General features: G+C 46.2%; 1 protein-coding gene and 1 pseudogene across 1 annotated transcript; one reads left to right on the forward strand and one right to left on the reverse strand.

Moving 5' to 3' along the window:
- The first annotated feature begins 858 nt into the window (after nt 1–858).
- On the forward strand, nt 859–14,837 carry ING1 (inhibitor of growth family member 1). The gene is made up of 2 exons (XM_083168681.1): nt 859–1,745; nt 13,222–14,837. Exons 1-2 carry the CDS (start codon nt 1,610–1,612, stop codon nt 13,923–13,925), a joined length of 840 nt encoding a protein of 279 aa, XP_083024807.1. The 5' UTR covers nt 859–1,609; the 3' UTR covers nt 13,926–14,837.
- A 9,124-nt stretch (nt 14,838–23,961) lies between these two features.
- Nucleotides 23,962–25,174, reverse strand: LOC146058511 (piRNA biogenesis protein EXD1 pseudogene; annotated as a pseudogene).
- Nucleotides 25,175–25,757: the final 583 nt, after the last annotated feature.

Here is a 25,757-nt window from a genome sequence, read left to right on the forward strand (position 1 = left end):
CCTGATCGCTGATCTACAAAGTTGCAGATGACTGAGATTGGATAGCTGCCACCCAGACAGAAAGAAAACCCGCCCTGTGTAAATTTGCCAGTGAATTGACACTCAAAAATCCATACACAATTCACAAACCATTTAAAGACTTTTTCAGTCTGTGCAAGTGTGTGTAAATGTGACCCTCCCACTACTCTGTGACAGAGACAGCCTGATCCGAGACCCCTTTGACTAAATCTTGTAATTTTTTCCCCCGATTTGTAATCAGGTGCATTGTGCCTTGGTTGAAGGTGTCAGCTACTACACGCTGCCGTGCACAGTGCAGCGCTATTACAGCAGGAGTAGACGCTATCAGCAATGAAGGCTGCAATAACAGCAACATACAGCGTCTCCACCTCGGGCACTGCACCCCCTGCCCCCCACTACGGCTGGCACTGGCAGCTATAAACACCGTTGAAAGTCGACTCCAGACACAACAGTGCAGTGGCAGCAGCCTAGTACACACTGACTACACCACCCCACCGCATCCCAAATCCCACCCATTTACTCTGTTAAAAACCACGCCTACCCCATGATCACGCGCCCTCTCAACCCGCCAGTGAGGCATGAGGGCCGGGATGTTGGCGTTGTTGTCATGGTTACACATTAGCTGTCCAAACTCCGCCCACTCCTGCAAGGACACGCCTGCATTACGATTCCTGCTTCCGTTTTCTTTCTTTCGCCCCGCCCAATGCGGGCGCGCGTTGCGCGTTACTAGTGGCTACAGTGATGGAAGTTTTGTAGTGATGCGCGCTCCGGGCTGGCCAGTGATTGGCCGGCTGCTGGTGACAGGTGGCTGCGCTGTCAGATGCCATATGCGCGCTCCCGCGACTCCCGTGTGTAACTTTCTGTATGTACGCGGAGCGGGCACAGCGCCCCCCACAGTCACCGCACCGTTAGCCCGATTACTCTCTGACCGGCTACGGTCCGGATCAGCCGTGTACAGACAGCTCCCGGCTCTTATTGCGCATGCTCCCTGGATGTAAAGGAAGAGGGTGAATGTTTCCCAAGTGCTGGAACTTGCTGCAAGCCACACAGTATGCAGTCGGCGCTGTGCGTGTAGCGGCGCATACAGGGACACGGAGCGCAGAAGGCACTGATCTCCCTGCCCGGCCCCGGGTGCAGAGCGCTACCATTATATATTATTGCCATCATCAGTCACTATCAGTGCTGCTGCTGCATTCCCCGGCGCTGCCGGCCCTCCCTTCTCCCCGCCCCCTTACACACACACACACCCCACACTGACTGCCTCCTTCCCGAGTTGTTGCCCAGAAAGACAGCCATTCAATCAGCTGCTCACACTGCCAGACTTTCTTCGCTCCCAGCCGCTCTCTCTCTGCTGCCCGGCTCCGGCATCCGCTGGCTGCTAGACAACGCCTGTCTCCTGCCCAACCACCAGCCTACCGGTGCGGATCGCTTTGTGCAGCCGTGTCCCTAGGACTGTGGTGCATGCCCAGCCGGGGGTCGGGGAGACCGCATTCATCTGTCCCCCTGGCAGTAGGTGGGGGGCCCCCTGAGGTACAGACCCTGGAGCTGTAGGAGCCCGCTGGGGCTGTGCTGGAGACTGGAGTAGCACAAGATGCTGAACCCGAGCAACGGAGACCAGACCCACATGGTGACCTACGTGGAGGATTACTTGGACTCCATCGAGTCTCTGCCTTTTGACTTGCAAAGAAATGTCTCTCTGATGCGGGAGATTGACGCCAAGTACCAAGGTAGGCGTCCTGTGCATGGTGCCCACCCAGCCGGAGAGCTTGGGCAACTTTCCCCCTTGTTGTTTGCTGCAGTCTCCCTGTCCCCTTATGCATCCCTCACTCTCTGCCCTCTCCCCCATATGCACCCCTCACTCTCTGCCCTCTCCCCCATATGCACCCCTCACTCTCTGCCCTCTCCCCCATATGCACCCCTCACTCTCTGCCCTCTCCACCATATGCCTGCATTGTGCTCCCCCCATCCCTCTCCGCAGATGCACGGCTGCTACATAGGGTCAGTCACAATCTGTGCTGCTGCTGGACGGACACTTGCAGTATGTACTATGTAGCCGCCTGTCATAGGGCGGAACAAAAGGTGCCCAGCTCTCCCACACCCGCCGCCGCCGCAGCAGCCTCCTCTCCAGCATCACTATGTGCAGCATAGACGGGCGATGGGGGCTGCCAGTGACCCGCACAGAGGTTCTAGCTGTGTGTGGGGAGATTACAGCAGCACAACAACACTGGGGAGGAGGAATGTACAGGCATAGGGTGGCTGTAGTAGTGGCTGCTGTGTGTGCTGGTGGGCAGGGTTTCCTTTGCTTATTTTTCTCATTGTTAGTAGCGATCCTTGTCGTAAATAGCGCACAGCACAGCGCCCTGTCTGTAATACAGACGTATTCCTAGCCACCTTTGTTGTACACTACTGCGATGCTGAAAGAGTTATTATCCCCTGGCCAAAATGTTATCGCTGGGATTCCGCTCCCTCCCTCCCGAAGTTGCCCTCCCTCCTTGTTCCTATGTATCCCTGTGTGTGCATATGTATACATGGGCTCTGTCACCCTCCCTCCTTGTTCCTATGTATCCCTGTGTGTGCATATGTATACATGGGCTCTGTCACCCAGCCGGGCATTGTGCTGCATGTACAGGCAGAAGTCCTCCTGTGTGCAGTACATGTATGTGTGCTCAGGGCGCTGTAGTGGCTGCAGGAAAGTAGTTACTGTGATGCTGAAAGTGTGACATTGGCAGCGCTGTGCCCGGGTTATGGGGAAAACATGCACCACGTCGCATGCCACTACCCCCTCCCCCGCACCGGAGGAGGAGACACCCGGAGCGGGTAACCCGCTTCCCCAGAGACAGCTCTGCACTGTGTAAATGCGTCACATTCGGATGTCTCAACCTGCACTCCCACCACCGCTTCCCGGCGCCTGGGCTGGGTTCCCACTCATCCTCGGGATTGTATTGCTCTCAGCATCATAACTTAGTAGTGAGCGAGCAGCGAGACTCTCTGCAGATAGCGCTAGTGGTGAGAGTAGCGTATTGCGGCACCCGGAGATGGAAGCGCCTACATAAACGCTTGTTCATAGTTTGGTGCTGCTTTGTCTATGTCTGAGAAAACATACATGTAGACCTGTACAGGGACAGCTGGACAACATTACTACAGCCCTCCCTATTATGCATAGCGCCAGCCGCGCTGTAACCTGGCTTTAAGATACTCTCTCTTTTATACTGGGGGTATTGTAAACGTCGATCTGTTAGGTCCGCCTCTCTGAGCCGATTGGTTCCTACTTTCTAGTTTAGAACGTCCCGGGCGTTGTCTGTCTTTTCATTTGCTGCGGGATCGCCCCGTCCCCTGTGCTACTCCGCCTCCCTCTGCGCTCTTTAACATACCCCTTTACTCTCATTTGAATGTCTCTGCCTTTCCGACTCTAATCATTGGCTGCCAGGCATGAGGTGGGCGTGTCTTTTCACTCTGAAAGACGCACTGATATGGGCACAAATATATAAGTGAAGTACTTAAGTGTGTGGCAGCCATCTTTTATGTGGGCATGAGATGGTGGTTCCTGTCACAATGGCTATTGTTATGAGAGGCTGCTATGTGTAGTGCGGACTTCTGCGACCCTGCTGCTTTTTTTCCCTGTTTTAAACCACAATGCCGGCTACTCTCCTCAGTGGTCTTATTAAACATGGCGGCGCTCACCGCTTGATGGGTAGTTGAATTTCCCTGGAGCCGACGGGAATGTCTGTCTGTGCTGCGGGGAGCGAATCATTGCGGGCACCGTCTCGTCTCTTACGCTGAGAGCAGCAGCTGTCTGTAATAAGTGCCGGGTGTCTGTGGACTGGTGACCACAATGCGGCTGCACACACACTCTGCTCTCCTCTGTACACACAGGTATTGCTATGCACCGTGTCCCTGGCCCCTCGGCTCTGGTTCTAGGCGTCCTCTAACTAGAAACACCAGAGAGCTGCTGTCGCCTGTTACTTATTACTTAAGCTCAGTCGTATACTCAAGTTTAACCCTTCATCCGTTCTAAGACCATTACAGTTCTTTGCGGGAACACTGCAGCATATATACTAGCATCTTGTTAAACTATCATTTGCCAAATAGAGAAGAACCTGTAGGAAATGATCTCTCAATGGAAACTATCTCTCCGTAAAGCTATGCCATCTGTTCATTTAAACAAAGATTCGAAACCTATAATATAATTACCGATAAGAACTGATTGGCCCATCTAAACAAACAGGTAATGTACTGTATGAAGAACTGACCTTTTACATATTTAAAACATGTAATTGCACAGTGGCACTGCACTGGCGCTACATTACATTCTGCTGACTGCTGTCCATTGTCACAATGCTCATGACATCTGTACTAACAGCTCTCCTCTTAAGAGCTTCCCATTGCGATCCCTGCCGCTGCCTGTACCTGGTAGTCCTTCTGTACATGCAAAGTGACACTGGAGGCTGCGGGGCATGCTTGGGGATCCGTGTCTGATCTCCCACACAGCAGCACTGGGTAGAGGAGTCCATTGGCTACTACGTGGTAACGCCACCTAGAGCTGACATTGACCACTGCAGTAAAGCCTTGCTAGAGAGGGCTTTAAGTACATTCAAAAATGCAATAAAAACCACAAAGGGTGGGATGTACTAAGCTAAAAATGCAGTAAAACCCCCGTTTTCAGGGGTTTTACAGCATTTTCTAATGTATGAATACCCAGCCGCCGCGTCAAAGGTGGCGATACCATATAGAAGCCTATGGGCTTCTATCAACGTTTTTCCGGCTGCAGGGGGGAGGAGGAGGCGGCACGGGACAGCCTGCTTAGCTGTCCCCGGCGTGAGGGGAGGTGGAGAAGCTCAGGAAGGTGATGGTGACCCCCCCCCCCCCCCCCCCCCCGCACACCACATTACAGGTATCGTGGGGGCCTCTGTCACCGCACTGACAGAGGCCCCCACGACAGATAGCCGCATAAGTTAATACATCCCGCCCAAATACTTTTCTTTACCGCATTTTTTTCTGTAGTACATCCCATCCAATATCATTATTGCAGTGAGGCAATATTATTTGGTACAACACTTTGTAGGGTTGACTATTAATGGTCTGATGCCCAGTTTTTTCACTACTGATGGGAAACCACTGATTTACCATGCATCGTCGACCATCAGTCTCTAGCCATAAGCCCTTTGGAGCAGAACCTTCTTCCTCCATTTGCTCAAAATGATCCCCCGATTATTCTGTGATTTTTACTGAACAGAAGTTGGGGGAAAAAATAATTTTATTTTATACTCCTATACCGCCTGTACAATGGGGGTTATTCTGATTCACTCGGAAAGGCACAATAACTCTCTAACGGACAAAACCATATGCACTGCAGGTGGGGCTGATGTAACATTTTCAGAGAGTCGGGGGGGGGGGGGTGCACTTCAAACTAATATCTATATTGCAGTGTAAAAATAAAGCAGCCAGCATTTTCCCTGCACGGAAAAAATAAAACACCCAAATCGAACTCACTGCACATGTTACATCAGCCCCACCTGCAGTGCATATGGTTTTGTGCATTAGAGAGTGATAGTGCCTTTGCGAGTAAACCAGAATAACCCTCAATGTCCTTCTGATTCTTGAGCATTTGGATTCTGTTGCAAAACTGTTTATGATGACCTGTATTGTGATTGATATTGTATGTTATCACTTGCTAAAGCTTCAATAAAAGAAATGATCACAAAGAAAAAAATATTACCCTTTAGTGTCAATGCTTTGGCCAGCATACACCAATGGAAGGTCTGACTGGGACCCCAACCCCATAGTGGGTGAGATTTAAATAGGATGAGAGATTCAGAAAGTGAGAGATTTTGTGAGAAATCTCCAGTTTTTTTTAAAGCGGCAATCATTTTACATGGCAAAATAAAACAGATTTTGCCATGTAAATGATTTCCGCTTTAAAAAAACTGGAGATTTCTAACAAAATCTCTCACTTTCTGAATCTCTCATCCTATTAAATCTCACCCAGTATTTCTTCTGTAATCTAATGTTACCACACTATGAAGTTTGTATCCAAATCCATCTAATCAAAGGCCGGAACATGCTGACTGGGTCAATGGTCTGTACTATGCACTCTGCTGTGAGATCAGACTCTGTCCTTAACCACTAAAACCTGGCCAGGATCCAACTGGACCACCTAGTTTTGGTTTTCTCTGAATCAATGCAAGGGCATGCAAATGCATAACCGAGCAATTAATTTTATATATGAAAGCCATTTTCGACTATATTCCGCAGGTACAACTCTATACATTCGAACCTGCATCGGCAGAAAAGAAGTCTGGAAATGTCTTTATTGAATAGCTGAAAAATCTGGATAACATCAAATACCCACCAAAGAGGGTGCCAGAGAAAGAGGAGCAAGGAATAGAGAGTTGTTGAGGGAGAGAGCTTTGTAAAAAAAAAAAAAGGGGGGGGGGACAGAGTTGTGCAAGAGAGAGGGTGGAAGTTAAATGGGGAGAAGCAAGTGGGAGGGGTGCAAGCAGGAGTATAAAGCTGGGTACACATATATACAATCCATGTCTCTTTTTTAACCGTTTGGCTGATTGTACTCCCGTCGGACCGTCCACAAACAACAGCCGATCACGCGCGTACACACCTGTACAATTTTACTTGCGACGTCCGATGTACTCCCGTCCAAACAGTCGCAAGAAAAAGATTGTACCACGGTACACACTCTCTCGATTTGGGCTTTTGACACGATATATATGAACAAAATTATCATAATGGGCTGGGTTAAGGGCATACCAAAACAAAGAGGCGTGAGTACAGAACCTAAACAAGTGACGGGGTACGCATCTAAAAATTAGTCCGCCTGCAAGGTGACTAAACTTCTATATAGAAATGCCGGTCTGGTCCCGCAGTTAAATTTGAGAGGCACAAGCAGACAGACAATAGCCCTTAAAATGGCTAAGGATAATACAAGGCACAGTTGCTAATATTTCAATATGCATTACATAATGTGAGACACACGGATCACCAAACTGCTATAAAGCCGGGTATGCGAGTATAGTCAGTTTGCGGTAGTCACCATGTAGTCGCATACCCGGCTTTATAGCAGTTTGGCAGAGTGACTACCGCAAACTGACTAGTTGCATACCCGGATTTATAGAAATAATGAACTACAATAGTTACACTATAATAAGTACATAGATTCCATTTATGAAGTTGTAATGGCTGGACGAACATGCATATTATATGTAAATGTGTAGCAGCAAATTAGGTACTCTTTACCTAGAAGGGCGCCCATCGCGACCATCGAATGCACTAAAAATCGGGTGCGACGCGTTGCCCGCGATGGCCGCGATTTCCCATAGGGACCAATGTTAAAAATGAGATTGGACCCGATTTTAGTGTTCAATGCCCACGATTTTTACATAGGAAACAATGTTAAATGGGCCACAGAGCCCTAATAGTCACCGTGAACTCTGAAATGGCCCCCACAATTGTTAACGCCACCCCACGATCAACGTGAACCCGAAGCGTGGCGAGCGCAGCGGTACGCGTCCTCCGACCTTTTCATGCCCTACTATCCACGTCGGCGTGGAGTTGAGAATAGAATAGTGTGGCGAGCGGACGCGGATACCTTCACAGGTAAACGCGTCCCCTCGCGGGCTTCACAGGTGTCCGCTTTTCGCCACGGACACCTGTGAAGCCCGCGAGGGGACGCGTATAACTGTGAAGGTATCCGCGTCCCCTCGCGGGGCTCGCTGCGCTTGCCACGCTTCGGGCTCGGTGGCTCGCTGCGCTCGCCACACTATTCTATTCTCAACTCCACGCCGACGTGGATAGTAGGGCATGAAAAGGTCAGAGGAGGCGTACCGCCGCCCCTCGCCACGCTTCGGGTTCACGTTGATCGTGGGGTGGCGTTAACAATTGTGGGGGCCATTTAAGAGTTCACGGTGACTATTAGGGCTCTGTGGCCCATTTAACATTGATTCCTATGGCCAAATCGCGGGCATTGAGGCATTTAACATTAAAATCGCGGTCAATCACCGTTTTTAACATTGATCCCTATGGGAAAATCGCGGTCATCGCGGGCACCCGTTTTTAATGTGCCCGCGATGGCCGCGATTTTTTACCCCCGACACCCGCGATTCCAATCGCGGGCGCCCTTCTAGGTAAAGAGTACCGCAAATTATATCAGAAATAAAAAGAAGGGGAGATTTATGAGGTGAATATACTCAACACAGTTTATTTAAACAGTAATAGTGCAACACATGTAACAATGTTAGATAAAAGGGTATGTGCACATATAATGTCTGAAAATGGTGAAGAGCAGCCAGATGTGGTGCGGAGCATAGATATTCTTAAAACCTGTACTTCTATGTTGCCTTGAGGACAGAGTTTAAGAAGTACTGCATTAATCAATAGCCGGTATCTGCTTTCCATATGAACTGTTTTAATTGCAAGGGCAAGGCTTCATAGGACCTGGCACAGCTATAACATTTTTCTGACATACCTGTGAAATAATGCTATTTGTGGTTTCCCAGTGATGTCAGGGAGAGGTACCAAACTGCTATAAAGCCGGGTATGCGACTAGTCAGTTTGTGGTAGTCACCCTGCCAAACTGCTATAAAGCCGGGTATGCGACTACAGGGTGACTACCGCAAACTGACTATACTCGCATACCCGGCTTTATAGCAGTTTGGTGATCAGTGTGTGTCACATTATGTAATGCATATTGAAATATTAGAAACTGTGCCTTGTATTATCCTTAGCCATTTTAAGGGCTATTGTCTGTCTGCTTGTGCCTCTCAAATTCCTTTATGTTTTGACAGCCTGATATATCATGAGCAGCGGAGCCGTGGCTCCGTGAACTACATTAACCCTGTCAACTCCACACATGATTTATTCATGTGTGCGTTCTGAATGCAATGTACTTATTATAGTGTAACTATATCTGTAGGAGAGATCATGTAGCTATGGAATGCCCACATGGGCGTTCCAGCTTTAGCAGTATAGTCACAAGAACGGCCATCATATCGATCGAACGTGCGTACACACTGCACTTTTGTTCCGATATGAGGCCGTCCTGTCAGATGAAAATTAAATAGCAAAGAACCGTCTACCGACCGAGTATGGACGGTCAAGACAGTTTTTTGCCGTTTATCGCTCGTACGGGACAGCGTACACACCTATACAATTGAATGGCTGTCCGACCCAGAACGGAAGAACGACCCGACAATTGTATATATGTGTACCCAGCTTAAGTGAGAATGTCAAGAAGGGAGAGTGAGAGTGAGAGAAAGGAGGTGAGAAGTGGTGTCGGGCAAAGAGGGAGAACAAGAAAATGTTTGTGTCCGGGAGAGAAAGGGATTAGAGATGGAGAAATAACCCCATGGAGAGGGGTAGTGACAGAGAGCAAGGGGGAAAGACTGTCCGAGAGAGGGAGGAAAGAAATAGAGGTGAAGCGTGGGGAGAAGCAAGATGAGAGGGTTGAAAGAGAAAGAACAAAAGAAGAGAGGTGAGAGAGCTGGTGGCAGACATTGTTGGGGAGTTGGAGTGCATGGGAGAGAGAGAGAGAGAAGAGAAAAAGAGGTGGGGGGAGAGCGAAAAGGAGGAGGGGCATCACCTTTTACTAGGTGAAAAATGTTGTAAACCCCCCCCCCATTTGGGGGGATATACCACATTTTCAAATGTAATGACACCCAGCCGCCTCGTTTTCACCAAGTAGGGTATCACCACCTCCGCCGATCCCCAGAGCAGATACCGATTGGGGTAAAGTGAATAAGGGCAAAGTGGATGAGGAGAGGAGGCAGGTCTCCTGCTCCCCACCTGCTGCTGCTCCTGGTCCCAGTCCGCCTGACAGCTCCACAGGACTGGCTGCAACAGAGTGTGTCCCCAGGGACCAGCCCAGCTTTTAAAGTGGGTCCTGGGTCTGCAGTTTAGGGTAAAATATGTTCTAAAGCGTATTTGCGGTCACTGGCATAATCGTTAATTTTGTGAAAGACATCTGTTTACGATTTGGCAGCCTCACATTGAGAGTTAGGAAGATATTCGCATAAAAACTCATTCATAGATGACCAGTATCCTTTTGTGTATCCCTATGACCTCGCCACTTACCTGAATGTAATCTTTCGCTATGGCTGAGGATGAGTTACACTCCTTTCCTCTCCAGGCACCATCTAGCTCGCAATACCCCCTCTTCAATCTCTCTCACTACTAGAACATAACCTTCCTGTTTCTAATAAACACCCATCTTATCAGTTCTGAAGATACCATCTCTCAACCCAACTTCATCACCATCTCACCTGTCCCCTTTTTTTTTTGTCTCCACAGTATTTGAATGGATTGTGTACATCCGCCTAGCCCTCTTTATCTTCTCTCATTGCCTCCTTGTGTCTCTGTAATCTTGATCCATCAACAGCATTTCAACAGAGACTGTCCCTGCCCTAAGAAGTTACCAATGAGAAATTAAAATGTAGACTGGTGCTAAAGGGACAATCTGTCTGTTGCCTTGAGATACAGGGGCTATCAACAAAGCCCCAAAATCAATTTGCAAGAAAGATGTGTTTTTTTGTTTGTTTTTTTGTTCTAGAGATCAAGAATGCTTAAAGTGTGTTCCAATTCTTAAATGTTGTATGGTATTTGATTTAAAGCAAGTGGATTAATTTGTTACTTATTTTTTAATAAATAAGCTAACACATATGGATGCTAATAAGTATTTATTAATCAATAAAAGATTGTTAAGCATTTAAAATTAAATCCTTAGATATAAACATACCATATAAGTTCTCACAATTTATTGATGATACTGCAGCATTTTTCTGGGTCACGTCCTGTGCCTTAATATCTTCATCTCAGAGCACATTGTTCTCTCCCACTAATTGTAGGGGACCAAAAAGTGTCCTTGATACTGTTTTTTTTTTTTAATATACACCTCCTTCTTCTTCTTTTGGGAAACTAACTAGTTTAATGTATATTTAGTAGGATCAAGTCCGACACACACACACACACACACACACACACACACACACACACACACACACACACACACACACACACACACACACACACACACACACACACACACACACACACACACACACACACACACACACACACACACACACACTGTCAAGAGCTCCCACACAGGCTGCTTAAGTTTTATCCACCCATGAAACTTGAAACTTCCGGAATACTCCCCACTCATACTGAAGATGTTCACTTTCTTGTCCACTCCTGCTTTGAAATTTGCTGCCTCCTTTTAACTGAGCCTCCCTTACTGTGTGTGTACCTGCTGCCGTATAGACTTACCTGCTGTCTCACCCTCTTGCCTTCAGGTTGTAACCAATAGTCCGGTACACTGACTGGACACAATGTTGTTAAAGGAAGGAGATTATGTGAATACTGCCTTACACCTTTTATGCCTACAGAACCTAAATTTACTAAGATGGGAGTTCTATTGAAGAAGTTGCCCATAACAACTAATCAGACTCTATCTATTATCTTCTAGAAGGTGCTAAATAGAGAAGTAGTAGAATCTGGTCACTATGGGCAACATCCCATCTTCAATAGTACTCCCATCTTAGTACAGTAAAACAAACCACAAGTGAAACAAGTACAGTAAAACAAACCCATCTTAGTACATTTACCCCAGGGGTTGCCGACTTTTAAATGCTCCTCTCCGGGAGAAGCCCGGAGAGGAGACTTTCATTACCCGTTCGGGGGGGGGGGCTGGGCTGCTTGACTGTGACGTCATTAAGCCCCGCCCCCCATTATGGAAAATCGACTAAATCACTAATCTCCATGGAGGGGAGGGGCTAAAATGACACGAGTGTCATTTTAGCTCCGCCCCCTCCTCTGAGACCTGCGGATTGCGGCATTTAATGCCGCGATCGGGGGGCTCAGTGGGGTCCCCCTGATTCCGGGAGGGTTGCCCACCCTTCCGGGGGGCCGGGAGGGGGACCCGATTTTCGGGAGACTCCCGGTAATTCCGGGAGGGTCGGCAACCCTGATTTACCCCTATGTGAGTATTGTGGCACAAACTAATGGATAAATGGTTCTAACAAGTGTAACAGCATAGAACAGTAGCAATACAACCACTCAGGAACATATCACAGTCCTGGCTATTTAAAGTCTTACTTACCTACTGCTGTACCATTAACCTGACTATATAGAGCTCTATAGGGCCAGCCCTTCAAATTCTTGCCCTGGCCAATGTTTTTTTTTTTTAAATGGTGGCCTGACAGACCTCCCCATGAGAAGTCAAGTGTTCAACTAATTTGTGTGTAACTGGAGCGTTCCTCCACACGGAAGTGAGAGACTGACAGCTTACCCATCTCTCCACACTACTCTTAATTGGGTTTACTGCCCAGAACTCTACAGAGGCACAGATTTCTCTTTAAATTCAAATGATCTGGGCCTACTGCCCATTTCCATTTTATCGGGGGGCTCAGTATTGGCCTGCTTAAGTGGGGTCAATTGGAGTGATCTGGGCCTAGTGCATGTTATAGAAATCCCATTTGGCAGCAGTCGCTGCTACAATTGCCATATACCTTTACGCATGTTTTGCCTTTTTTTTTTTTTTTTTTTTTTTATTATACAGAAGAATAGCAATCCTAATGGTATACAGTGTTTGTCAATGTGGAAAATAGATAATGGTGCAGCAGCAGCACTATGTAAGAAAAATCAGAAATCTACCCGATAAAGCTAACTTAGAGCCCTCTTATTAAATGATAATTCCATCCAATTTAAACCCCCAACCTCTATGGACTTATAGGGAAGTGGCTTCCAATTTATGGAATTCATCTCCCTAGTTTCAGCCAATGGCCCTTAAATAATATCAGTTGTTTGCTATTTGAATACAGCACAAAACAATAGGAAACTCTTAAGCTACACATATACATTGATCCTGCATCAGCACGGAGTACAAACGTATACAATTTGTTCTGCTTCTGCAAAGGTTGGGATCCAATCCCAATAGAGGACCTGCTAAACTCCTCCACCCCCAAAAAATCCCCTGCTGCTAGCACCATGCCGCAGGAGGTCACAGCTGGTTACATAATACAAAACCTGGCTGATCGAGAGTGTTTGTTTGAAATGCAACCTCATATTTACATGTATTTAATCAAAATTTATGGGACATTTGAAATACCCACTTGTCTTACCTCAAGTTAAAATTATATTAACTTTAACAATTTATATACTTACTAACTTTGTTTCCTTTTTTATATATCATTGTAGAGATCCTGAAGGAGTTGCATGATTATTATGAAAAGTTCAGACGTGAATCTGATGCAATACAAAAGAGACGCCTACTGCAGTTCATCCAAAGAGCTCTTATTCGTAGCCAAGAGCTTGGCGATGACAAGATTCAAATAGTTAGCCAGATGGTGGAATTGGTAGAAAACAGGACAAGGCAAGTAGACAGTCATGTGGAACTCTTTGAAACATGCCAAGATTTAAATGACAGTACGAGTAACAGCAGCAAAAATACCCAGGATAAGTCCAAAAATGAGGCTGTCTCTCAGACTGAGAAAGCCAGCAATAAGAGATCACGGAGACAGAGAAACAATGAAAATCGGGAAAATTCGACTATTAATCATGACCACGATGACCTTACACCTGGATTGCCTAAAGAGAAGAAGGCAAAAACGTCAAAGAAGAAGAAGCGATCTAAAGCTAAAGCTGAAAGGGAGGCATCTCCTGCAGATCTTCCTATTGACCCAAATGAGCCAACCTATTGCCTGTGTAACCAAGTTTCTTATGGCGAAATGATTGGCTGTGATAATGAGGAATGCCCAATAGAATGGTTTCACTTTTCTTGTGTTGCACTCAATCATAAACCAAAGGGAAAATGGTACTGTCCTGAATGTAGAGGAGAAAATGAGAAAACCATGGGCAAAGCACTTGAGAAATCTAAAAAAGAGCGGGCATACAACAGGTAGTCCAAAGACACTTATCACATGAGAGGATGAAGGAAAGAGAAGGCATCTTATTTATTGTCCAGACACCTTGTGAAGGTGATAAGGATTGCATACTGTATATTTTTTATCTAGGGATACACCCATTACGGTTGTAGCGACAGCAATAACATTACTTTATCCCCTTTATTTGATATAAGGTCTAACAGTGAATTGTCCATGAATCTACCAAGTGAGCTGGTTATTGTCCATGCTGTGCATGTGTTCTCAAACGCCATGTTTCCAGATGAGGACTAATATTGTATCCATTGTGGTGGAAGTTTAATGCACTTCTAAAACTACAAGCACTATGTCCACAAGCTTGTTTTCACATAAGTCACAGCTATGACCTTTTGGCCTACCATCGTATAACATTATTTAATTGTATTGGTCTCTATATTTTGACTTTTGTCAATAGCCAATGTTTTGTTATTTCTTTTGATATGTCATGGCTTATACGTTGTGTTGGCATGGGAAGGATAAAGGTCAAGCTTGTTCTGTAGCTATATTATTATTCCAACAATGTAAAATTCACGACAAGTATCTTATGTTTTTAAAGAAATGCAAAAGATTGCGTTTTACTTGCCAGGTTTTTTATACTGTGTTCTGGCCTGGGAACCAGAAGAGGCCATTTTAAAATATTTACTTTTTTATTTTATTTATTGAACCAAACAGTGGTTTAATAATAATTCACACAAATCAAGCTTTATACAGTCATAGGTAGTAGCGAAGCAATCCTAATTTGTATAAATGTATATTTTAAGTGACATTGCACTTGATGTATTATAATTAGAAATGCAGCAAATGCCATTGTATAACCAATGTGCATTCCCCTCTGTATGTATGAAGATTGTACAGCTGTAATACTTAAAATAAATACAGATCTATGGAAAAATATATATTTTTGTAAATTTGGTTTACATACGGTAAAAATGGTTATTTATGTGTTGGAAGAGGATAATCCTATTCTGGGAACAGTAGTGATGTATCTTCCAGTATACAGAGAGTAAACTTGGCCTTAACAGGTCTACTGCAAATGGACCTCTGGGTCAAAAGGTCAATATGGAAAAAGTTGACAGGGTCACAAGGTTTTTTTTAAGGTAATTTTGTATATTTCACCATATGTAAGCCAAATTTGTAGAAACATCTATCTTTACGGCAAAGTGCCTTACTCCACTATCGCTGTGCTTGGCACAGAATACTAATCTCTATTGTAGTCCACATGGATGGTAAATCATGAAGTTTAATTATTTTTATTTTAAGTGTCGACTTTTCAACTTGTCCACCTTAAGCATGGTTTACCTTTTTTTACCTATTGACCTTTTGACCCTAATGACCATTTGGAGTCCACCTATTGGCTGTCAATCTTTTTTCAGTCGATCTATCAACCGGATGCCATTGTACACAGGGAAGGGCTTTTACAAGCCGTAGTACAAAGTCAGAGACTATGGCAAAGGACACTAAAGCTGTAGCAGCAGCACGCAAGTTGGGCTCTGTGCTTTTATCATTCCATAACTGATATTCTTAATGGCTTATTCCTATTTAATTATGGGGTGGTTTCTGTATTATGCTACTCATGAATTAGGGACAATTTTTTTTATTTTCTTTTTTTTTTAAACAAAAATCTAAAGTTTGTGTCTGGCGTTGTATTATTATTATTTTTTTTTTTTAAATAATAAACTATTCCATTCATAAGATATATGTGGAGAAATAAACTTACAACCCTGTTTACCACCACAAACCTTAAGGCAGGTAGGAATAACTTATTTAATTTCTCTTTCGTCCAGTCCGGTGACACAGATTACGATGGGATGTAGGAGGGGTCCGCAGGAGCCAGGCACCTATGCTTCTAAGTCTTTGGGAGCAGGCTCCTCCCTACTGCATCCCATAATACTTCAGTTAGTTTTAGGTGCCCACAGGAGTGGGTGCTATGCTTTGCAGCTGCATTTTTTTCTTTGGATTTTTTTCAGATTAGTTAGGCTTTTTATTATTTTATTAATGCACTAGCTAGAGCAGGTTTTCCAGTGTGTCGCTTCTCACAGAAGTGCATACACACTGAGAGCGCAGCAGAGGCTGACAGAAGCGCGTCCTGTCGGCTCTCTGTGTGCAGAGGGACACTTTTTTATTCCCTGGGCCCCGGGGGTGTCCTAACCGGCTCCTTGCAGAAGGGGATCGTGGGGGATGGACCCCCCGCGATGGCGCCCGCCATCTTGAAGGGTTTAGGGACCGAAATCCCGCCAGGGAAGTGAAGTCCCTTACAGGAGTCCGGCGCTGCTGGACAACTCCATTGTGGTCCCATGGAGGGAGGTACAAGGAGGTGAGAGAGACATCTGCGGGAGCGGCTGAAGGGGGAGAAAGCACCATATGGGCTGGTCTCCCTGCTGAGGCAGAGACCTGGTCTCTTCCGGAACTGTACCAGAGAAAAATTTGAGCGCTAGGGACAGGTGTACTGTGCTGCGTACAGATGGCTGCCTTCTGGTAGAGGGATGCCGCCCTCACTAAAGGTAGACAAAGAGAACAAAGGACCAGTGGGCGCCTTCTGTACGCTAAAACAATTTATTTAACCAAAAAACACACAAAAAAACACAGTAAATACAATTACAATAAAAAACAGTAATTTGCATGCATGCAGCAATTCAATAAAATAATTCTAAAAAGCCATTTCACTGCATTAGCATGAGAGGTATTGATAATTACCAGTTCCTGATTGGATGGAAAAATTGCCAGGTGTGGGCAGGTGTTACAGTCTCGCACAGATTTGTGGTAAGCAAGATTTTATAGATATTTCCAGGTGGAATTGGGGCTTTCAGGACGGACCCACACCGTATATATCACAGGGATTCCTTGATGGTACTTGGTATTGTCTCCTCCACTCACCCGGGCAGGTGCAAATTTGCCCGATGGATGTATCAAGTAGGTGCCTGATATATTTTAACACCCTTTTGGTCCGAGTGCTGCAGTAGCCAGTGGCCCGACTCTGGACTCTGTGCTCCACTGAATTAGTAGCCAGCCCAGCCTTTCTGTGTGCTGGTGTGGACAGCGTAGATATCCAGTGCACACAGCGGCTGACACACTTGCTTCCCAGCCGGCTGCCTGCGTGCACAGTATAGGCTTGAATGCCGCAAATCACTATCAGTCAGCTGGCATAAGTACCACAAGCTTCTGGTGCAGACAGCAGCTGCTGGACTCACTTCCCAGTCGGTTGTCTGTGTATGCAGTGGGGACCTGAATGCCGCAGATAAATATTCAGGCGGCGGGCTGATGGTATCGGTGTAGCGCCCTACAGGTCCTCAACTGCTGATCCTCTTCTCTGGGCTCCTTAAAGACGCGTTTCGCTGCGCTCAGGCAGCTTTATCAATTTCAGGAATAAAGGAGTATGGTTTGAAGGGTGGTTTTATACACACCACTTGATTTACCACAGGTGTGTTTCTCCTTTGCAGGTGGCAATTAAATGGCTAAGATTCCTGCCTTCCTTAGCAATTGGGAGGCGGCTACATTTAAGTATATAGTAGTTACACAGCTTAAAAATTCACATGTTACTTTTTTGGGTCATTTATTTTTTATTTGTTTTTGTTAACACTGACAGACTGTTACTTAATTTACATGTATCCAGTTAGTTCTATTTCACCACATGATTCACACTCTAATTTAAAGGGAAAGGCATCTTTTTCACTATTTGTGTCACTGTTTCTACTCATGTCGACTTTTCGCTCCAATGATAATCCCTACTTTTCAAATAAGTACATATATTTTAGGGGACTTTTAGACTTCTAATATAATAGAAAACTAATAAAACAATAATCCCTAGTACTCAAACAGGGGAATATATGCAAAAATAAAAATACAACATGACATAAGGAAAAATAAATAAATAAAAATAAATACAAAAAAAAAAAAAAAATCAGGAACTGGTAATTATCAATACCTCTCATGCTAATGCAGTGAAATGGCTTTTTAGAATAATTTTATTGAATTGCTGCATGCATGCAAATTACTGTTTTTTATTGTAATTGTATTTACTGTGTTTTTTTGTGTGTTTTTTTGGTTTAATAAATTGTTTTAGCGTACAGAAGGCGCCCACTGGTCCTTTGTTCTCTTTGTCTTCCGGAACTGTGTTGGCGCCTTTTTCACCGTGCTGCGGAGCTGACAGGGTGATTTTACACAGACTACAGTCTCTTCTCGGAAGCGCTTCCCTCGCTGATCGCTGACAGGATTACCAGCTCAGATAAGTACTCTGATACATTGCTCTGTGCGGTGCCTGTTCATTTTGCATTGTGTTTAGATACATGGCTGAGGGTTTTACTTCTGCTGCTGTGTAGGGGGGAACGCTGGACATGTTTATTTACTGTAAAAAGTGTGATGCTAAATTTACATGTGAACATGAGGATCAGGGGGATTTATGCCCGTCCTGTGAGGCTGTTCCCTGAGGGTCACGCGCCCCCAGACCAGAGATAGCTGAACCTGAGTGGGCTTTGGCTCTGGGCAGGTCTTTGAATGCTCTTACTGAGGCTTTGAATATGCAGAAGGATTCTTTGATAGGGTCTCCTGGCCATTTTACATCGTCTCAGGTGTCTGGGGGGTCACTTACCCCGGCTCAGGGGGACCCCATTTTGCTGCAGGCTATGCAGGATACTGCCCAGGGGGTTCATAAAATGACTGCCCTGATGGAGCAGTTTACAAAATCCTCTGAGAGTGTGCTTAGGCATCCTGTGTCTACACCACCAATTATTCAGGATTTGGATGATGATGGTGGGTGTGATGAGAACTGGAGTTGGGACATCAGCGATGAAGCTGAGGCGTTGACTTCAGGCATTGAGGATTTGATTGTGGCTATTAAGCAGACTTTGAATCTTACAGAGGAGGAAAAGACTCCTGTCTCTTGTGTGTTTAAAAAGAGTCGCAGGGACCCTGTGTGTTTCCCCTCAGATGAGGGAATGTCATCTCTTTTAAATGAGGCAGGAAAGACTCCTGATAAGAAATTGTTGATGGCAAAAAGGTATGCTAATATGTACCCTATGCCAGAGGAGCATACCAAATTATGGGAAAAAGTCCCATTAGTGAATGCATCAGTTGCTAGACTGTCAAAGGCCACTGCCTTGCCGGTCCAAGGGGGTGCTGCCTTTAAGGACCCAGTGGACAAAAAAGTGGAAGGTTGTTTGAAGGCCATTTTTGAAGGCTGTTTTGAGACCCATTATTGCATCTGCCTGGGTCACAAAAGCCATGATCAAGTGTGCGGAGGAGCTTGCTGGGCTGCTCCACCAAAACTCTGAGGCTTTTATTCTGGCAGAAATATTGAGATCTGCCGCAGAGTATGTCTGTGAGGCTGGTGAGGAAGGAGCTAAAATGGCATCCAGAGTGTCCGTAATCTCAGTGTCTGCTAGAAGGGCTCTTTGGCTCAAAGCTTGGGAAGCTGATAGTGAGTCTAAGAAGTCTCTGGAAAGCTTGCCTTTTTAAAGGGAAGTTATTGTTTGGCTCAGTGCTGGAAGCCAGTATCAAGCAGGCCACTGGGGGCATGAGTACCTTTCTTCCCACTACTTCCAAGAGTTCAGGCTCCAAGTTTGGAGTTTTCAAGCCATCCTTTTGGCCGCCATTTCGGGGCAGGGCGTCCAACAGAGGACAGTCTGGCCATGGCAGATTTCAGGCCGGCAGAGGAAAGGCTTCCAGAGGCCGTTTTGGTGTCTTTACAAAAAAGCATGCAGCCAAAGGGGATGACAAGTCCTCTGCATGACGAGGCGGGGACTCCCCGTTCTGGGCTCAGAGTGGGGGGTCGCCTCCTACATTTTCAGGACAGGTGGAGAGAATCCATAGTGGATCCTTGGGTCCTTTCCATCATTTCCGAAGGTTACCAGATAAATCTCACGGGCATGTCACCCAAGAGATTTCTTCCTACTCCCTTGCCGCGGACAGCGTCACTGAGGTCCGCTCTGTTGGGAGCAGCTGTGGCTCTCAAAGAAAAGGGAGTAGTGATTCCGGTTCCCCAGGAGGAGAGAAAACAAGGGTTTTATTCAATCTTTTTCCTTGCCCCCAAGCCAGATGGGTCTTTCAGGCCCATACTAAATTTAAAATCTTTAAATCTTCACTTGTGGGTAGATCACTTTCGAATGGAGTCCCTGCGCTCTGTGCTCCTGAGCATAGAACCGGGGCAGTTTCTGGCATCGGTCGATGTTCAGGATGCATATCTCCATGTGCCCATCTTCAAGGATCACCAAGCTCTCCTAAGGTTTGCAATTGGAGAAGACCATTGGCAGTTTCAGGCACTGCTGTTTGGTTTGGCAACGGCTCCGAGAGTTTTCACGAAGGTGATGGCGGTCATGGCTGCAGCTCTCCGTCTAAGGGGAATAGTAATTATTCCTTATTTGTATGACCTTTTATTCAAGGCGGAGTCAGCGGGAAAACTTCAGGAACACCTGAGTGTTGCGACGCAGTTCTTGCAGGAACAGGGTTGGGTGCTAAACCTTCCCAAGTCACATCTAACACCTACACAGAGTCTGCAGTTCCTCAGGGTTATTTTGTACACACACCTTCACAGGGTGTTCTTACCTCACTCCAAAGCGGTGGAGATTCGGCAAATGGTACTGACAATTCTCCGGGGGGCAGTGGTGCTTCACCTGAGATTGCAGGGCCTTTGGTCAGTGGAGGAATCCAGTCTTCCCATAAATATACTGGAACTGAGAGCAGTATGGAATGCCTTGTGCCAAGCAGAGGAATTTCTGAAGGGTTTACCAGTACGAGTACAATCCGACAATGCCACTACAGTGGCATACTTAAATCACCAGGGCGGTACTCGGAGCAAGATGGCGATGGCAGAGATTGTGAAGATCTTCACCTGCGGAGGTTCAGGTTCCAGCACTGTCAGCCGTTTTCATTCCGGGGATCCGGAATGTGGAGGCGGACTACCTCAGCAGGGCGGACCTGCTGGAGGGGGAGTGGTCACTCCATCGGGAGGTGTTTCAGAAGATGGTAGACAGATGGGGACTGCCAGACATAGATCTTATGGCATCCAGGACCAATTGTCAAGTACCGAGATTTTGCTCTCGGTCGAGGGATCCGTTGGCTTGGGCAGTGGATGCCATGACCGTTCCTTGGTCCTTCAGTCTGGTCTACATCTTCTCCCCCCCGTTCCCAATGATCTCGAGGGTGTTGAAGAGGATAAAGAACCAGAGAGTACCGGCCATTCTGGTTGCACCAGATTGGCCCAGGAGGTCATGGTACTCAGACATACTGAGATTATCGGCGGAATCGTGGCGACTTCCTCTTTAGCCGGACTTGTTAAGCCAAGGGCTGTTTCTGCACCAGGACCTAGCTCGTCTAAATTTGACAGCGGTGTCTGCGGCCAATTACCACAGGGTGTGGAGGATCTACATCAGGTGGTGTGAAAGGCAGAGAGTTCATACCTCCAGGTTTAAGGTTGCGAGGCTACTGGAGTTCTTACAGGATGGACTGTCGTCAGGGTTAAGTTTGCAGTCTCTGAAAGTGCAAATTTCGTCACTTTCCATTTTCTTTCAAAATAGAGTGGCTCTGTTGCCAGAGGTACAACCCTTTTTACAGGGTGTGGCCAGGATTAAGACTCCTTACAGGCAGCCAGTTGCACCATGGGACTTATCTCTTGTTTTGTCCATGCTGCAGAAACCTCCTTTCGAGCCACTGAGATCAGCTGATCTCAAGTACCTTACCTGGAAGCTTACTTTTTTATTGGCGATTGCTTCGGCTAGGCGTGTGTCAGAATTGGGTGCCTTGTCTTGCAAGTCACCATTTTTGATTTTTCATGATGACAGGGATGTACTAAGGACAGTACCGAAATTTTTACCTAAAGTGGTTTCCTCCTTTCATTTGAATCAGGACATGGTGCTCCCAGTTTTTTCCCCGCCTGAGGGAACGAGGAATAGGGACAGTTTGAAAAAGTTGGATGTGGTTCACGCATTGCAAATCTATATCAGTAGAGTAAAGGATGTTCGCAAATCAGATTTGCTGTTGGTTTTGTACGATGTACATAAGATTGGGTGGCCTGCTTCAAAGCAGACTATAGCCCGCTGGTTGAGATCAACTATTGCATTTGCCTACTGTAAGGCAGGTAGACCTGTGCCATCTCGCATAAACGCCCAGACTACAAGGCCAGTTGCTTCTTCGTGGGCGGTGAGGCATGGGGCCACAGCGGAGCAGCTGTGCAGGGCAGCCACCTGGTCCTCTGTTCACACCTTTACAAAATTCTACAGGTTTCATGAGTTCGTGTCTGAGGACGCTTCATTTGGACGGGCAGTGATGAGAACTGGCAGTCTGAACGTACCCTCCCAAAGGACCAGCTCGTGAACGTCCCATCGTAAGCTGTGTCACCGGACTGGACGAAAGAGAAAAGGGGATTTTTGTAAGAACTTACCGTTCGAACCCCTTTCTCGGAGTCCAGTCCGGTGACACAGCGATCCCTTCCTAACGCTCAGTAAGTTGTACCGTTCATGGTTGCCATGTTATGTGTTATAAGTTGCATATATGATGTTCAGGCATTGTACTGAGTTATGTATCCTAGTGTGCTGTTGAAGTTTAACTGAAGCATTATGGGATGCAGTAGGGAGGAGCCTGCTCCCAAAGACTTAGAAGCATAGGTGCCTGGCTCCTGCGGACCCCTCCTACATCCCATCGTAAGCTGAGTCACCAGACTGGACTCAGAGAAAGGGGTTCGAACGGTAAGTTCTTACAAAAATCCCCTTTTAATTATTGTTTGCTGAGTTTCTCAATACAAACCCTTTTGGCCTAGGAACGCCATGGAAAAGTGGAAAACATGCTGCTGTGAGTTTGTGTATAAGAATAAAAAAAAAATATTTTTTATTTTTATTTTATAAAGTATGCATAATTGAGGGCCATATCCGTTTTGGAACTGGAATGGAATAGAGATGAGCACGTCCGGATTTCAGGAATCCGAACACCCCCCTATCCGCATGCGTTCACAAGCCTGTTCAGGTTTTCCTGCCCAGACTCGGAGCGCGTCTTTCTGGCGCCCGCAAGATCACGCTGTCTGATCTTGTGAGATCCAGACAACGTCACTCCAACGTCACTATATGTATATAAGGATGGGCGGGTGCCATGTTCACTCCAGTCTAGGAGATTGAACAGTGTGCACGTCTGGCTGTCTTCCCTGGCGCCAGCCCGCGTGCTCACTCTCCCACCCCGCTGTGCAACCTGCGTGGTGTAGTAGTTTTAACTACTACACTGCTGATAGTGACAACCTGCGTGGTGTAGTAGATCTACACTGCTGATAGTGACTGACATGCCCTCTGCATATGCTGGAAGGGTCACCCACAGTCCAGTTCCTGATTTTGAAGTTGTCACTGTTGTACACCAGGAGGAGGAAATTGATGTAGCTGGCGCTGAGGAGGAAGTTAATGAGGAGGAGGCTAATTTTATTTTAATGAAACCCTGTGCTAATCTAAATATTGCACCATATACTGAAATCACAATTGCCAGACAAGGTTTAAAAATGGCGGCTGCTTCTCACACCTGTCCTGCTACTGAATCACCCTTAGATAGGGTGTTACAGGTTTCTCTGGGAAGCCATTCTGCAGTGTTAATGGAAGCACTGTACCTTAAGCACAGATAACATGTACATGACTGTGTCACATTCACAGACACACTGTAATGCAGATTAAGATATTCCAAATATTATTCCTGGAGCCTGCCGCTGCCGCTCTCATCCTGCATCACACAACCAGTCGCCGTCGGAAGACCACCTAAAAAGTGACAGGAGCGTGCAGGAGATGCTTGTGGTGGCCCTGCAAAATTGCTGAACACTTTTGCCATTCTGCCACTGCCTGCCGAAGGCTGGAGCGGCAGCAAAAACTCCTCAACCTACCCATCACCTCAAAGAAGAGGTTGTGATGCGCTGGAACTCCACCCTCTATATGCTGCAGAGGATGGAGGAGCAGCAAAAGGCCATTCAAGCCTACACAGCCACCAACAACATAGGCAAAGGCGCGGGGATGCACCTGACTCAAGTGCATATACGAAAGGGGATATAATAAGGAAGGGGGGGTTATGTTTGGCCAGTAGGTTCCGCTCCTTTGCAGCTCTGCAGTGCAGCTATTCCATTCATTGGCTTCTCTTTTTGACCTGTGTAAGAAACCCTTGGCCATTGACAATGATATTTTTGTATTGCTTCCGCTTGCTGGAAAACAATTTCTTTTGGAAGCTCCGAGCAGATCTCAGTGCGGCTCAAATCATCCGCTGCTCCTTGGCTATATGTATTTATATACCCATCAACCAATGATGTAATATCAGCTAACAAGGCATCCAACAGTGCTAGGCGCAGAGCCAAGCGGTGTAAGACTTCCAGAGCGAATTCTTTGAACAAATGTGTAGACATTGGACGACCAAGCCGTATATTGGGGTTATCCTTTATTAAAATTAGCTTGTAAGTCAGGAATGAAACTTGTTAAGATGGCATGTTGAGATGTTGAGTCAAACATTCCTTAAGTGAACACGTACGATTAAGAAGGAAGCCCCCCTTTTACATGAAGAACAGGTATACATTTCCTACCTGTGTATCAAAGACATTGCTAAGAACCACCCCATATTGGTGGGACAAGACATCCCCCAGCCAGCGACAGTCATGGACCACATTTAGAATGCTTTTGTCTTCAAGTGCCATTTGTAGCCTGTTTCTGAAAACTACAGGCCCCAAGAGATGGACATCAAAAAGACAAATGCATATTTATGTAGCCACCTGCAGCCAGCATAACTTTCCATGGCGACACAAGTTCAGTCCCACTGCACCTAAGCTCAGGACTTTCTGGCTCTGTAAATGTCGAATTGCAGGACCAAGCATGGGCTGAAACTGGTCTGCATCTTCATCCTCAACTGCCCATTTAACTGCCTGTAGGATAATGTCATGCATCCCATGCGGTGCAGGTAGGTCAGGCTCTCTCATTTCACCGGCAGGCTTCCCAGCATCTTCAATGCTCTCTTGTGATAAGGTTTTATCTCTTTCATTAGCTGTATTTTGTGGCTCTTGACTTGAAGGACCAGACGATTCTTCTTAGTTCCACTTTCAGAATGGTATGCCCAAAGAGGATTTTTGTTCGAGGTACTTCTTTCCCAGTTGCTAAATCCTTAACTTTTCTTAAAGTGATTGTACGGCTCGCATCAATACTCATTGGCACGCCCTGAAAGCATCCATTGGTGGTTGTAAATTTGATATTCTTCCCAATGACATTCATTAGGAAGCTGGTATCCGTTACTATGTCCATGCTAAACGTGTATTATGGGCACAGGACCGAGCACAGCACACACTGCCGGCAGCAACTGCAAACAACCGCACCCTTCCAAAGACATTTTATCACAAATCCCCAAGGAGAGTCAAAAGGTGTTGGTGGTTGCAATGCCATCACTGTGGTGGAAGATTACTTTGGTGACAGCATCCAGGTAGACATGTCAGACAGTCCTTACCTGTACTGGCTGGTCAAAAAAGACAGTTAGGAAGCCCCTGTACAAAGTAAAACTGTCTCTATTTTACCTGAGTTGTCCCCCATCCAGTGTAGGAGGATGCTTCCGCAAAATGTGGAGAAGATGATGTTCATCAAAATGAATTGGATGAGGATGAGGAAGACATCTTGCCTCTATAGAGCCAGTTTGTACAGGGAGAGGTGGCTTGCTTCTTTTTTGTGGGGTCCAAACAAACCAATCATTTCAGCCACAGTCATGTGGCAGACCCTGTCGCTGAAATGATTGGTTTGTTAAAGTGTGCATGTCCTATTTACGCAACATAAGGGTGGGTAGGTGCACCTCTTTTTTTGCATTATGTGCTTTTTGGGGCCTAGTTTTTCAAACAGC

This window comes from Crinia signifera, chromosome 2 (genome assembly GCF_055691185.1).
Source record: "Crinia signifera chromosome 2, ASM5569118v1, whole genome shotgun sequence".
NCBI lineage: Eukaryota > Metazoa > Chordata > Amphibia > Anura > Myobatrachidae > Crinia > Crinia signifera.

Bases quoted from the DNA above. Each gene is read 5' to 3' on its own strand.
- ING1 (XM_083168681.1), top strand. From the start codon at position 1,610: ATGCTGAACCCGAGCAACGGAGACCAGACCCACATGGTGACCTACGTG. The intron at 1,746-13,221 runs GTAGGCGTCCTG...ATATCATTGTAG, and splicing joins GATTGACGCCAAGTACCAAG to AGATCCTGAAGGAGTTGCAT.